This window comes from Triturus cristatus, chromosome 12 (genome assembly GCF_964204655.1).
Source record: "Triturus cristatus chromosome 12, aTriCri1.1, whole genome shotgun sequence".
NCBI classification, from domain to species: domain Eukaryota; kingdom Metazoa; phylum Chordata; class Amphibia; order Caudata; family Salamandridae; genus Triturus; species Triturus cristatus.
This window is the reverse complement of record NC_140595.1, coordinates 237,118,326-237,133,800: the sequence shown is the minus strand read 5'-3', so window position 1 is coordinate 237,133,800 and position 15,475 is coordinate 237,118,326. Positions and strand designations below refer to the sequence as shown.

Sequence of the window (15,475 nt, the reverse complement as noted above, 5' to 3'; positions counted from 1 at the left end):
CGCACAGGTAATGAGCTCACAGCACCCTGCGACACCCTCAGTAGTATGCCGACTCAGCGCCACTCTCACTTGTAAGCTACCCGCCATCCACAGCAAAGTGAAGTAGGCCCCTTATACCCCAAGGGAGAAAATAAAGCAAGGATCGGGCATATGCACAGCCAGAAGTCCGTTGACACCAAAACAGTCGATGAGCAGGTTCCAACTATAACATACTTAGGGCATGATTACGACTTTGGCAGTGCGGCGCTGGGTCCACCCAGCTGCCGCACCTCCAAAGCAATGGTCAGACCACCTGCCAGTTAGGAGTTTCCTCCTGTCTGGCCAGCTAATTACGGCGTTCCCATGGCCAAAAACATGCCCACAGGGGGGCACATGTCGTGCGCCCCTGTGTGCATCCACATGCGATCGGGGGCAAAGGAAGCCCTGTAGGGCCCCCTTTGTTTCCTCCATGACACCACCGACGGAGAGGTAACTCGTAATATGTTTGGCGGGATTGTGGTGATCCAGCCAAGCATATTGCGGCCTCCTAACCACTGCAACACCACCAGGGAACAGCCCTGGCAGCTGCGGCGGGGCTATGTCGGTCCAACCACCCGAATCGTAATAGTGCGGTAGGGAGACTGCCACCAACACGTCTCCACAATTCCGGCGGTCCACGTAAACAGGCCCTCAAACTTTTCAGCCGTTTCCTTCCCCACTGTCTGATTGAAGCTTCTCAGGTTATTATTAAGGGCAGGTTCTCTCCAACTACTATGCTGCACCCTTGTCCCAAGGACCCCCACAGGTACCGAAAGGCCTGATGGCAGCGTCCTCTATTTCAATTTCATCTCGGGGTCCCCTCACTCCTGGGGTCCACTCCATTGTCCCCGGCAAAAGGATTATGCTGCAGAACACACCTGCCTCACTTTGGGGGACCGGGAGAGGAGGATCCACTTCCTCAAGGTCGCTGAGCACCTCCCACCACTCCAGGCAGCTCGACAGCTAGGAATCCGCTTCTGTGCACTCACAAGGCCACCCAGTGCCGGGCTACTTCTCTCTCCACCCACAACAGGGGAAGCCTCCCAGAAATGCAGCACTCAGGATTACTGCTGCTGTGTGGGAGGCTCACTAACATTAACAATACTAAAAGTAATATTACTCAACAATGTTACTTAAAGTAAAAATAAATGATAGTAAAAGTATACCGTAAAGTAGTCACAATTATATATATATATAAAAAAAACCAATATACAACAATTAAAAGAACAAAATAAACAAAATGCAAACACACGAATATACAAACTGCTACAGTTAATAATACATTGCGTACCCCAAAGGCTGTTCATTGGTGGAGAATCTCTCCCTTTCTCTTTTTGACAACTTTTCAAGGCAAGATAACCTTCATTATATTTTTGTCTGGGATTTTTATGGTGAGCTTTGTCCTAAATGTATTATTCCCCTTTTCAAAGTTATTGAATTTTACGCTGGTTAGACCTGCATTAATGTTTCTAAAGATGCTAACTACAGAACATATTTGTTTGTTTGTGACTGGATTTTTAAGGGGCACTGTAAAGAAAAGATCATGTCCTCAATAATTGTTTTGTTTTTATATGATGAAGTGATTGCTATGTTTTACAATTTTTTAACTTTTGATGTTTTTTAATGTTGCATGTATTTATTGTTGGCTGCATGCTTTATGGAAATTATTTTCCAAAATAAATATTTATGACTGACTGCCAAGTGACTCAAAGAGATGGGCTCATCAAAGAAGACAAGCATTTGCAATGCAATCGGTTTCGCCTTTGGGACCTTATATGTATTCAGCCATGCAGCACATTAGCCTGGGTGCTGAAACATCTACTGTTCTTTAACATGGAGGGAAAGTAAGCACCAAACTACGAGACACACCAGGTATGGAAACACATGGAGCGAAATATTGCCTTTCAGCGGGAAAGGGTAAAGTCCCAAATCTCTGTTTTTAATATAAAATCAGTGCCTTCTGTGGTCATATCACTCAAAATACAAGATTTGAAAAAAATATTATTGTCTCGGGTGCTCGTGGAAGACAATTTCTATGGACTAGAATCTAGAGAATGCTAAAGTGATTCTGGTACTTTACTGACCTCTGCTGGTCGTTTTCTATCAAGAAAGTTAAATAGAGGCAGTTGACAGAAAAATTTAAAAAAATAAAGTCCCTCAGCAGAAAGAAATTCTGGTATTTTACTGACCTCTACTGGTCGTTTTCTATCAATACAGTAAAATAGAGACAGTTGAACAAGCAGAAACCAATTCTGGTATTTTACTGACCTATAATGGTCGTTTTCTATCGAGACAGTAAAATAGAGGCAGTGGAAGAGAAAAAGAAGTCCCTAAGCGAAAGCAGACAAGTCCTAAGGCTGATCCTCGGAGCCCAAAAGTATATACACATATGAGTATATACTAAAGTATAAACAAGAGGTCTTGAATGCTCGACCTAAAAAATCTATGTACTGCAATACTGTTTACTTTAATACTATGTCACAAGAGCAATTAGGCAGGAGGTATTTTGCAGCCCCCTGAAAATACCAGAAAACATAGGAATGGGCAGCAAACTTCTGTCCCTGTGGTTTTAATTTTTTTCAATAAAAAAAATATGTCCATTAAAATTACAGCTATTGCTTTAAAAACAAAGTTTTCCTGTTAGGAATGACATAAAAGGGTTGGTTGGAACATGTAGTGATCCCACTAGATTCACAAGGGTCAAACTAGTGAGAGTGACATAAAAATGGTGCGCTTGAGTAGAGGGTCTTCCAGGTGTGCCGACAGAAATATCTAAGTGCAAATACAAGGACTCGCTGTTAAACAAAACACATCTGATTCTAATGACCCTGACGGTCTGACGTTGAAACCTGAAATGCACAGAAATTGGGATTACATGGGGACAGGCGGGGTTGTGATTACACCCAGCTTTTTAATTTTGACAGTTTTTCATGCTGGACAAACATTCCCCCTGAACCTGAAGGACAAGGGGCTGGATGTATTATTACTGTGCATGTGATCAAGGACAAAAACACAGCAGTAACACAGCACTATTTTGCTCTTCCTACCAAAGCTTTTTCTCCAGATTTTTTTCTTTCCTTGTATTCAACGTACATAGTCTCTTGCACAAACCCAGTCCTATGTAGCAGCCTTCAGAAAGGTAGATGTAAATAATGAAATCAGATAGCTTAGCGTATTTCAACAGTTATATAACCCTGGAGATCACCCAACGTTTCGCATATGTGGACTTCACATTACCCTCTTCTGGAATATCATTTATGAGTTGCTATTAAATTGAACTTTAAGGTTCTCTTTAATGTCCATTCTTTGCTCAGTAGTCAAAGAGACTTTTACCTTATGATTCATTCGCTTTTCAAATTCTTTCTGGTAGTGCCATTTATGCTTCCATAAATCCAATAAAATGTCATGCTTTTTCATATGTCCTTATCCTCCGATCTAGAAGGATGTCTCGTTTTTCACAAATGCTAGACACCGCAAATGAACTAGCTGCTGGAATAACATCAATGAGCCCTTGCTTTTGGGGGCAGGGTTGTAAATGAAGTCTTAAACGTTCTAGAAATGTATAACAAGCAACAATGCTACTGATTACTTAAAAGAATTTTCGAACCAACGTTCCATTTATCTCCTCTAGCAGCTCCTTTGGCGTTGGTTCTGGCACAGGTACCCCCGCTAGTAGCTAACCAAAGAGAGTCTACCATGCACTTAATGGACAAATGTGCATACTGGATTTCGTCAAATCTTAGCGCCCCTGATTGGGTATGTCAATCACTTGTAAGTAAGATCATTATGGCGAGAAGAGTTGATTGGGTGGGTACCCAGGAGAAGAAGTTAAAAGGGGACTGTGTTATTGTACACTTTTCGAACTCTAATGTTTTACCTGTTCTCCTTAGAAACTTTTTTCCCCCCACAAAGGAGATCATTTGAAATAGTGCCCTTAACATATGATTATTTTTATAATAAACGTCAATCCAAAAACCCAAGCTTAGCCAGAGTAAACGATTCCATAGTGCAGTCTAGTGCCCCTATCACTGCCAACTCATCCCGTGCTAACACGTTATCACTCTCCAATAGATTCGAAGCACTTTCCAATTTGGAAGAGTGCGACTGACTCGGGAATAATCCTTTACCCTCTACACAAATCCCAAATAAACATTTGAAAGAATATGCTAATGCTAGTGGATTTTGTTTTAATTCATATAGACCAACCCATTTGTCAACTTATTGTGTATTGCCTAGTTTTAATGAACCAGTCGTTAGGGAAGAAGCCATAAACCCAGCCAATGTCGAGACTTCTAGTACTGAACCTCAAATCACCTTAGCTCCCTGCTCAGACCTTAAAATCAGGATTCTGTCATGGAATATTGCTGGTATAAACACAAAGATAGATAATCCAGAGTGGTCCAAGTTTATATCAGAATATGATGTTGTATTATTCCAGGAGACCTGGTCGCTTGTGCCTACATTGTTCCCAGGGTTCTCGGTCCATAATGTAGCAGCAACTAAGGGGAACAGGGGTAGACCTTACGGGGGCCTCTCCATATGGGTTGCAACTTATCTAGATTGCACTATTTCTGAATTGGATTTCTTCTCATTGGATCTTCAAGGTCTGGCTCTTTTATTTAAACCTAATTTTAAATTAATTCTTATCAACGTTTACTCACGTCCAACAAGCCTATCTCAAGATTCTCCGATTTTCGACTTACTATCTACTTGTTTATCAGATCTACCTAAACATGATAGATTAATAATTGCGGGTGATTTTAATTGTCAATACGAACCGCTTGTCGATCTCCCATACACATTAGATAACGAGGAAGATAACTGTAATCTAATACCAGATCCCCAAATCCAGAAGGTAAAGGCATGGACTCCATTAGTTATGCAAATTAATGCATTTGTCCTTATGCATTCACTGAGGGCTTGTAATGGCCGTTTAAAATCAGACCAGCCAGGGAAACCTACCTTTAAAAGGAATAACTATTCCTCCCTAATAGATTATATTCTGGTGGAGGTATCTTCTTGGAATAGCATTGTTGATTTTTCTGTCATCTCTCGATTTGACAGCGACCACGATGCGTTGTTGCTTGAGTTATTAATTCCTGTTCCTCAAATATCTTCTACTACTGGCCCTATGGCTGACCAGAACCTTCTTCTGGACAATAATAAAAGAAGAATTAGATGGGACTCAGTTAAACGCACTCCGGATAAAATGCTAGAACTTTATGGGTTGATCCTCCCAGCGCTTCTTGAAACTGAAAGGTTATTTACCCCACTTCCAAGCGCTTGGGACCTACAAGCGGTAGAATCAACTTACCTGCACCTTACTTCGGCTCTTAAAACCTTTTTTAATCCTTCCTCAACCAAATCCAGGCCAAAACACTTTTCTAACTCCTGGTATACTAAAGCATGTAGGCAGGCTAAAACTGCTCTTATTAACGCAATTAAAACAAAAAATAAGGCTATATTGAAGCCCTCTAGGAAGTTTTATAATGAGACTATTAAAAAGGCAAAAAAAACATGGGAATTTGAAAAATGGGAGGCCCTTAAAACTGCTCTTTCTAATAAGGATATGAGGGGATTTTGGAAAATTATCTCCAATATAGGTAACAAGGACGAACAATCCCCGATTCTTCCGAATATCGCAGCATCCGCTTGGGAAGCTCATTTTAAGTCCCTGTACTCTACTGGAGATGATTTGATTGCTGTTGAGGGCCCCCCTCAGCTAGCACAATTTGATTCTTTTAATGAAATAACGGCCTTGGAAGTGGAGGGTGCTATTAAAACTCTTTCCACATCCAAAGCACCTGGCCTTGACAAAATCCCTGGGGACTTATATAAAGAAGAACCCTCAATTTGGGTTCCCTATTTATGGACCCTATTTAATGCCATCATGAAAGGTATGAATATCCCAGATACATGGCTAGGAGCCGAAATATATCCCATATTTAAAAAAGGATCACCATTGCTTCCTGTAAATTACAGGCCAATTAGCCTAATAGATGTAGCACAAAAGTTGTTTGCAAGAATACTACTCAATCGTCTGCATTTTTGGATGGAAGAGATGAACATCTTGAGTGACTTACAGGCAGGATTTAGGAAAAGGGTGTCAACTGTTGATCAGCTTCTAAGGCTGCAATTATTATTCTGGAAGACAGTATCAGTGGAGGGTGGCAGCCTCTATCTGATATTTGTCGACCTGAAAGCAGCATTTGACATGGTTCCAAGGGCTAAGCTCTGGGCTGTATTACATAAGTTGGGAGTCCCCTTGGACCTATTAGCCATGATCATTAGACTGCACACTGGCAACTATGCGCAGGTCAGATATGGTAAGGCAGGCCAATTAACAGCGCGCTTCCCAGTCGACAGAGGAGTCAGGCAGGGATGCGTACTAGCCCCTACCCTGTTCTGTCTTTATGTTAATGCTCTGGTAACCCATATCAACAAGACGGACCGTGGTGACTCCCCTAGACTTAATGGTAGAAAGGTTCCAGTCATGCTTTTTGCAGATGACACCCTTTGCTATCTAAATCCCCGATGGGCGTTCAACGTGTTTTAGATAGTTTTTTAGTATTTTGTATTGACCACGGGCTCGAAATAAATATTTCGAAAACTAAATACATGGTTTTTAATCCAGCTAACACAACTCGACCTAATCCCACACTCAATGGAACAACTCTAGAAAAGGTCTCATTATTTGAATACCTAGGAATCACACTCTCAGAGTCTTTTTCCTGGGCTCCCCAACTAGACAAAGCAGCTATGCGGCTTGCTCAACTATCTGGTGCGATATTAAGAATTGCTAAACACACCACATATAGGGCTCCTGGCCCTGCTGCAGAAATTTATAAAGTACAAGCAAGAAATGCAGCTCTATATGGGGCAGAGTTGTGGGGCCATTCTCAGCTGAAAAGTCTTTCTCTAATAGAGAATAAGTTTATTAGACTTTTATTGGGCCTACCGCAAAGCACCCCTTTAATACCACTACGTCTTGATCTGGCAATACGACCAATAGATGAAGAAGCAGGCCTACGTCCTTTAACATATTGGCGAAGACTTTGGCTCACAGATGAGCTAGGTTCTTATTGTCGTGACCTTAGCTCAATAATTGCACTTAGCACTTCTAAGAAGTTTCCCTGGCTTGTTTACATCAAGGAAATGTGCTTCAGGATTGGCTTGTCTGAACTTTGGACTAGTCCTGGGGCATTTTCTTTGTTGCTTCCTCGTGTTAAACTGGTCCAGGCATATAGGCAGTATAGGCTAAGTGTATTACAACGAAACGAAACTCTTGGCAGTCTTTCAAGACAGTTTTTATCAAATAAAGACCAGTATATTTTTGAGCCATTCCTGAATGAGGTGCACCCACCTCTGGCAAGGAAACTTTACATCCAATTTAGGTTGGGCACTTTACCACTTAGGGACTTTATTAAGAACTGGTCCAAACAAATAGAAACAACCTGCCCAGCCTGTGGAAGGTCGTCCGAGACATTAATCCACGTACTGTTTCTCTGCGTTGCATATAGAGCTCCCAGGAAATATTGGCTCATCCCTCTATGTAGGAGTTTAGGATTCACAAGATGTACTGAAGCCTATCGCATCTTAGTCAGTGACACAAGTACTGTTGTAGTGTTTGCTGTTTCACGTTTCTTACATGCAATGTGGATTAAGCGTCTTTGTTTTAAATAATCTTACGCTGCTATGTATATTTTGCACGGGTCTATTTTAACATTTTTTTCCAATGTTTTTTCTGTGTTTAAATGTGTTTTTTTTTTGTATTTTATGCCACTTTTATGATCTTTTGATCGAAATAAAGTTTACAAATGGCAATGGCCATTTATGCTTCCATAAATCCAATAAAATGTCATGCTTTTTCATATGTCCTTATCCTCCGATCTAGAAGGATGTCTCGTTTTTCACAAATGCTAGACACCGCAAATGAACTAGCTGCTGGAATAACATCAATGAGCCCTTGCTTTTGGGGGCAGGGTTGTAAATGAAGTCTTAAACGTTCTAGAAATGTATAACAAGCAACAATGCTACTGATTACTTAAAGGAATTTTCGAACTCACAGACAAGCTGGCTGTGGTGGAAGTGAAAGCCACAAAAGAGAACAGAGTAACTGTAACCAAATACAAATAAAGTACTCAGAGATTGGATATAAAGACTTCTCAACAAGAAACAAATGCAAAATACAAAGGCACGCCAATTTAATAGGGGAGACTGAAATCATTTAGAAGAGAATAAAATTAATAGATTTAAGGGGGTTGCGAAGAGACTATCTGCAGTACTTAGAGGGTAGTCTGACTGAAGTAGGAATGTCTCAGAAACACAGATGGGTAAATGTAAACAGATGCATCGGGGGAGCCTCTCAGCAGCAAGCTACATCAAAGATGTGTATAGGGTGGCATATTGGAACAATAAAAGCTGGAGGAGTGATTTGGGGGGAAATCTTTTTTTTAATCACTTTTTTGGTTAAACATCATGACATCATTTATACCATCAAGCAATGTTAGCTTAGAGAGTAAGCACACTCTCTAGGCAGAAGTACAAACAAAAAATGTCTACTGCCCCAAATAGCTCACGAGAAAGTACAATTTAGGAATGGAACCAATCATCACATTATCCAATATTTACTACAGCATAAACCATGACAAAATGAGTATCCCCCAAAAAATCACAATACGTACATAGCTATATGCAAACACAAGGCAATGGCTATAAAATTGCAGTAGGCCTTGAGAAGGTCATGCGCAAAGTTTGGGGGGAATCTTAATAGTTGACAGACAGAAGATGAAGCACAAAGAAATAAAAATAGATAGCGTGTCTCAGTGTAGAAATAAGTGGGTGTGTGGCAAGTGGCTCAGTATAGAAAGGGCAAGGTTGTTTGTAATGTGTCACAGTGGGAGGCAGAGGGTGGCTTAATAGGGTATAAAAGAATGTTACAGATCTTGCTAATCCAGAAAAAAGGATCAGCAACCATTACAGCAGAACTCTCACCCTCTCCCTGAATTTGAGGTTGTCTGTATAACTCTTCAGCAGTGCAGACACTGCAGCGATGACCTTGCTGTTCCCATTGGTCAGCAGCATGCTTAGTGTTTTTAGTCCCTCCCTCTGGATCCGACTCTCAGGCACTCCCTTCAGGGCCTTCAGCACCACATCCTGGTCATCAGAGTTTAGGTTCTGCACAAAAAGGACTGCAACCAAGGAAGGAAACCAGAAATGTAAAAGTATGAGAATTACATGTATCTGAAATGCCAATGTTTTCATAATGCTACATTTAGAACTATGACGTCATAAAATGACAATTACATCTTCAACTTCACTTTCTGCTTTATTTAGATAAATTGATGAAATTTGTACTTAACAGTGGCAAAGTTTGTCAACTTTGCGAAAACTTCCCACCCAAATAATTATTTAGCTACAAGTTGGTTTTTCTTTATGGTTTTTCATGTTAAGCCTACTTTTTCTGGATCTTTCTTGTTATCGTTCAAATAATTTGTAACTCTTTTTCAACTTTAGAAACATAAGAACTTTACAAAACAAAAATATACATTTGCAGAAGTAAACCTTCACAACTTTGCACACCCCTAATTTATCTATCTCTTGTCAACTCTCTCCTCTAGCCTACGCATATTCAAGCTAATGCTGGTTTCCTTGTAAGATATCCAGTGCCAGCTTTACAGGATAGATTTACTAGGAGTTTTCTTCATACTTATGGCAACGTGACCAACAAAAATGAATACAATTCCGGAGATATGAGCTCCAGCGCTGGGCAGGAAAAAAACATATTGGGTTTCAACACAGTGACAACCAGGGCAGTCTCAAGGTATTTTTGCACAATACTATTAAATATTTCCATAAGCGTCGATCTTGTTTAATTAAAGTCCCCATACTTTTGTAACATAGTAGATTTTTTGATTATTTGCCTAGGATTAAACAACATAATTTGTAGACCGCATACATGTCACAATATTTTCAAACATGTTTTAAAGGAACAATAATCAACAGTATTTGTAGGCACACACATAAAAATCTGTTTGCACCCTAAACACGGTGCCACATTGTAACATGGCTGGAAACTGGTTCTGCAGCTGTCAAAGCAGAGCTTTGGATGCCTGGAACCTCGCATCAATGAACGTAATCCCACTTTTCCGGATCATATCATCACTTACCTCTTTTAATTAAAAAAAAGAAAAAAAAAGGAAAATGTTGCTTCCATGTGACAAACTCTTTGAAGCTTGCAGTATTTCAGATTTACATGCTGTGCATTACTTCCCACATCACGTATTCACATTTCATGTGCACAGAGCATCTGTAATTGAACTAAGTGGTTGCAGTGTGTATGTTTGTCAGATTTTCCGTTCAAAAGTCATTTGTTTGATTTCGTAAGTACTTTGGTACCGTTTGAGGAATCTGCACAAAACTTTCCAATATAAAATGTCATCCTATTTATGCTCAGCGCAGCACGTTTCCTGCAGATCCGTCAATTGGGGCCAAAATAGGCCCATTTCAACTTCTATATTATTGTTTACTCTCCGATACAGATAACAACAGTTGAATGGAATTGCATCAAACTTGGCATTAGAGTAGATATTTATTTGGGGGGGGGGCTTTGGTTGTTTTTTGGTAAACCAATTGTTTTAAAGAAAGTAGCTTTTACAGTTTGGGTGGGCCTTGACGGGTTAAATATATATATTTTTTGAGACTGGGGAAGATTCGTCAGGAGAGGCCCAGTTAAAATAGATGAGTCAACAGGATCATGGACAGATCAGGGCGAGGGGCATGTCCAGTGCTGGTCGAGTATGATGCTCCGAGGATAAGCTACCCGCTCGCATCACCCCATAGTCGGTCTCTTTATCATCGGAGGGGGGCAAGATTCAGAATTCCGCTGCCTGGAGACACCACGTAGTGAATGTGGAGGGGTGAAACACGGAAGAGCAGCAGTGAACCAAGGCGGGCGTGGAGGAGGCATACTTTACCAGCCATCTTGGGCCTTTCTCGTTATGGGAATAATAAAGAAGCAGTGGCCTTGCCTTAAAAGGACGTCTGAGCTGGACTGAGAGTACCTAGGCTGGCTCAGGCCTTCCACCCTCAGTGCAGGATTCAGCCTACCACGACTCCTTCTGACATCTACACTTTAGATCTGTGGTGTTGAGGTGAGAGCTGCAAGTCCTTCTTGCAGGGTTACCCTAAGGTTCTCTGAGCACAACCCATTGCCTCTGATGGGCCTCCCTGGGGAGCTGGAGCTGATGGGTGAGCTGGTCTTTACCCACACACTGTTGTATGTCATGTAAGGAATATAAGAAGAGCATTGCAGAGGAGGGTTACTACATATTGCCCAATCCGGCGTTGGGAATAACCGATTTGCTCTTAGCAAACATGGGTACCCATGTATTTAATCCAGGTCTGGCCTGAAAGGGTTAACCACAAATGAGGAATCGGGATATTGGCAAAGGCCAAAGGGATTTACAGACTTGTTGGCAACAGCCAGGAACAGCTTCATAGTAAACTCAATGGTAGTCCTTTGGGACACAAACACAGGGAAGATGGCAAGTAATAAAACCAATCACGTGTCCTAAGCCAAGGAAGACCTGATGGTAATAACCAGTCTTGCCAAAGATATTCAAGCCATTGGCGAACATGTTAACACTAACAAAGAAAATAAATCCATTTAGGTGCGGAGTTGGAAGATACATGATCTGTTGTGAGCAGGATAAACAATGAAGAAAGGGACCTCGGAGTTAAATACGAGCTTCTGGAGGATAGATCACTACAAAACAATCTGAGGCTAAGTAAGGTGAGACAGACTTTAGAAGCTGAATCTGAACAATGATATTGTTGTTTCTTTACTGCATACTGGAGAGGAACATGCCACCGACCTCCGCGGTGGAATACTGATGCCTGGACTGGTAAGTGAACAGCAGTTGGCCACCGTGCAGAATTACTGAGACGGCTTGGGGACACAGGAGAGGCAGATTCTAAAAACAAAAAGGCCGGGGGGAAGGGGGGGGGGGCACTAGTGAAATAAATGCTGGGCATGGATGTACAATCACTGAAACATCAGGGGTGATTCTTCTTCCTGTTAATGAGCTTTTTCATTAGGCTAGTAAATGTTTACGGTTATTGTGTTGGAGTGGGGGGCTCAAGGGAAAGAGTTTTTTTTGAGGTAGGAGCTATTCTATTACAGGGCTGGCATGCATACATTTCATTAAAGCTGTTTGAAGAGGGGCTTGACGGACATGGAAACCTTAATGCTGAGCAAACACGGTAAGGCGATTATCAGTTAAGAAAGTTAATGGTGTGATGATAGCTATCCACAGAATGTAATAAAAGATCCTAGGGAAGGATGCTGCGTCATAGTTACTGGAACACTCACTGATGAGGATGTAACACAAGTGGACCCATATGTTAATAACTTACACCAAGAGAAATTCTTATTGCCATACATAGAGCTCATTAAGGAGAAATGGTAGAGGAGCTGAAGTGAGTGGGTGACTATCAAATCCAGTTTGTGGGCCAAAAACAAGCATGGGCTGCTGGGCCTCAGATGTGGGGCTGGGGTTGATTGCCTTTGATGTCCTGTGGGCGGTCCTACTATAGCTCTGCAAATTGATCCAAGTACAACCCCTTCAGCACATGACTCGCAGAGGTAGCGATGACAAGCAGTCATAAGCTTTTCAGGGAGGTAGAATGGGACAGTGCAAGCTAAGAAATCAACAACCACCCTAAAGGGCAATATGTGATTGTCCAAAAATTATTTTACTTATAAAAGAAAGGAACTTTAACACACACTTAAAATGGAATACCTCTAGGTACTATTATCAGATATAGTAAAATGCACTGGCACTTGAACTATTGTGCCTTGGGGTATCGCCCATCCCGACCCTTTACCATAGTGTCCTTCCTCTTGTGGATCTAGGCAGGCCCTCCTAGGATTAGAGTGTCAGTGCGGTACAAACCAAGGCTCAGGTGCAGATTTCCCCAGTTCAGTAATGACATCACTCAGTTCAGTACAGCCAACTTGGTACAGTCTCACAACAACACAGTTCTCTATGTTCTCCCTGCAGCTAATAGGGGAACAGACATCACGTCTCCCTTTACTCCCGCTTCTAGGAGGAGATGTGCTTTTTGCAGAAGCAGCCCTCGGTCTGGATAGGCTGCAGCAGAGACAGCGGTGGGCAAGAGTTTGGTCATGGTGATGAAGACCACCATTGGCGCAGTTCTTGGTCACAGTAGCAAAGTCTGCTATAGGCATAGTTCTTAGTTATGGCAGTGAGACTGTATGCTGTCGCTCTTCTTGCATAACACTGAGGTTGGCCACCAATTTTGATTCCTGCTTCAAACCGCAATTTCAGACAGACTGCACCCACCACACAAACTCTTAAGGCTCACAGTTTGCTCTCTGGAGTCTTCCCTCTTGGCATATCCTATAGACGGGAGTCTTGATGCTTTTGGCACTTTCTAGACAGTTACAGCTTCTCAGGATTTGGTAGGTTCCTTCTTTCTTTCATCTGACTGGCTAGAGAAACAGCTTCTTCCAGGAAAGCAAGACTTCGGATGATGCTACCTCACCTCTGGGAAGATGGCTGTTAGGCAGACACCAACTCTGGTTGCACAACAGCCATCTGAGTACTCTGCAGAACACTCCCTCCCTAGATCGAAGTGAGCTTGGAACTGGATTGGCAAGCGGGTCGGTGTAGAAAGCTGGCTCTGCATATACCATATCAAAGTAAGGTATAGTGTGCACAGAGTCCAGTGAGTACCCAGAGGTATAGCAGAGGCTAAATTAGATAATCACTAACAGCTCTATTTGTGGTAGTGTGGCCGAGCAGCTAGGCTTATCAGGAGGGTGTGTTAAGCATTTATTGTATTCACTAAATAAAAGCTGATGTCACACACTCACAGACAGAATCCAGACCAATTAGGTAAGTATACAAAAGGTATACTTATGGTTTATTTATAGAACCAAGCAGGATTTGGTACAGGTAGGTAATAAATACTTGAAAATGCACGACTGTTCAAGGAAATGCAGTTGTTCTTGTAATTGTAACAATTTACAGGTTGATATCGCATTTCAGAATACTTGGGAGCTACACAGTAAATACTCTTTGATTACTTTCGGATTACTTTACAATAGTGCTCACTTTTTGCCATATATTAGCAGTTCTACATAGAACACTTTCCAGACCCAAAATCTCCTACTATGGGTCCCTGTGGGAGGAAAAATGGGTATTGAACTCGGAGGCAAGGATGTGACTTACAAGGTTGCGGGTTCGGGATTCGACCAAGTTTTCCCAAGTTCCATGTGGACACACTAGTTGCACCACCAGCGGCACTGGGGCGGACGGGTGCAGGGGCCCAACATTAGCCAATGGGCTAAGGGAGCCCTTTGGTAGGGGTCTGCTGGCTAGCAGGCCACTTGGGTGTGGGAGTCAAGCTCCTAAGGTTGCTGTCGGCACTGCAGGAGCCATTGACTGACACAAGAACTGCACCGCCAGCAGCACCGAGGCTGCCAGGTGCAAGAGGTGAAGCGGACGTTGGGGTCCCTGGGCTTCTCAGGGGAGACCGTTGGTTTTGGAAAGCTGCAGGCTAGGTCAGGTGGACTTCTTGGAGGTGACCCACGACTGGGAAGGAGACTGGGGCCACCCAAGGCAAGGAAGGTGTAGAGGGCTGGGGTGACTTAGGGTTCGGTTTCCTTAAGCTGCGATCGGTCATGGTTGGCGTTCGCCGGACAGACGCGGTTGGACTTCCTGGACCAATTCGGTCGAGGGAACAGTTGTCTTACCGCCTATGGTCACGGTTGGGGACCCTTCAAGTAAAGGCTGCAGGTTTAGTTACGAAGCTTGTGGGAGGTCAGGGGTCACCGGATCACAACTTAGGATCACCTGGGGACTTCTTTGAAGTATGGGGCCACTCAGCCTCGGCAGCCAGGTGCAGAGCGGTACAGAATCGCAAAGTCCGGACTCTGGAGGTTAGTCTTTGGATTGAGCACATCCAGTGCTCACAGGAGACAGAGTCTGTTAGTTGCGTGTAGGGCAGGTCTCCTGGGCTCCGGGCATCTGTTACTGCTGGACACACGGTTTTCTTCGCAGTAGGCAGGTTGTGGTTGGGACAGGCCGGTAGAGCTGGAGCCAAGCCAGTTGGTGTCCTCGGTTTATTCCTGGGTCACCACAACTCTGCGGTCCTTCTTTTTTCCTGGAATCTGAGGAGGCAAGGTTCGGGGACACCCCTAAATACTAAATTTAGTGGCGTTAAAGTGGTGTGTAGGTTGGGACCAATGGGTCCCTTCCTTGTGGTGGGTACATCCCTATTATGCTACCCTCCGGCGGGAGGGGGCATGAGCCTCTTCCTAATTGGCTAGGTCCCCTCATCTTGAAGATGGAGGGGACTGAGATGTGTGCTTCACCCCACTTTCCTACCTGCGGGGTGTGGTTGGCAACGGTGGGCAGACCTCTCTTCC

General features: G+C 42.9%; 1 protein-coding gene across 4 annotated transcripts in view; it reads right to left on the bottom strand.

Annotated features, from left to right (window-relative positions):
- RIPOR1 (RHO family interacting cell polarization regulator 1) overlaps window positions 1-15,475 on the bottom strand; it is a 1,579,345-nt gene that overhangs the window by 302,777 nt on the left and 1,261,093 nt on the right. For all 4 annotated transcript variants that reach the window (XM_085639402.1, XM_085639400.1, XM_085639399.1 and 1 more), the window contains exon 19: window positions 9,013-9,209. In XM_085639402.1, coding sequence (XP_085495528.1) covers window positions 9,013-9,209 — 197 coding nt within the window. The remainder of the gene's footprint in view (window positions 1-9,012; window positions 9,210-15,475) is intronic.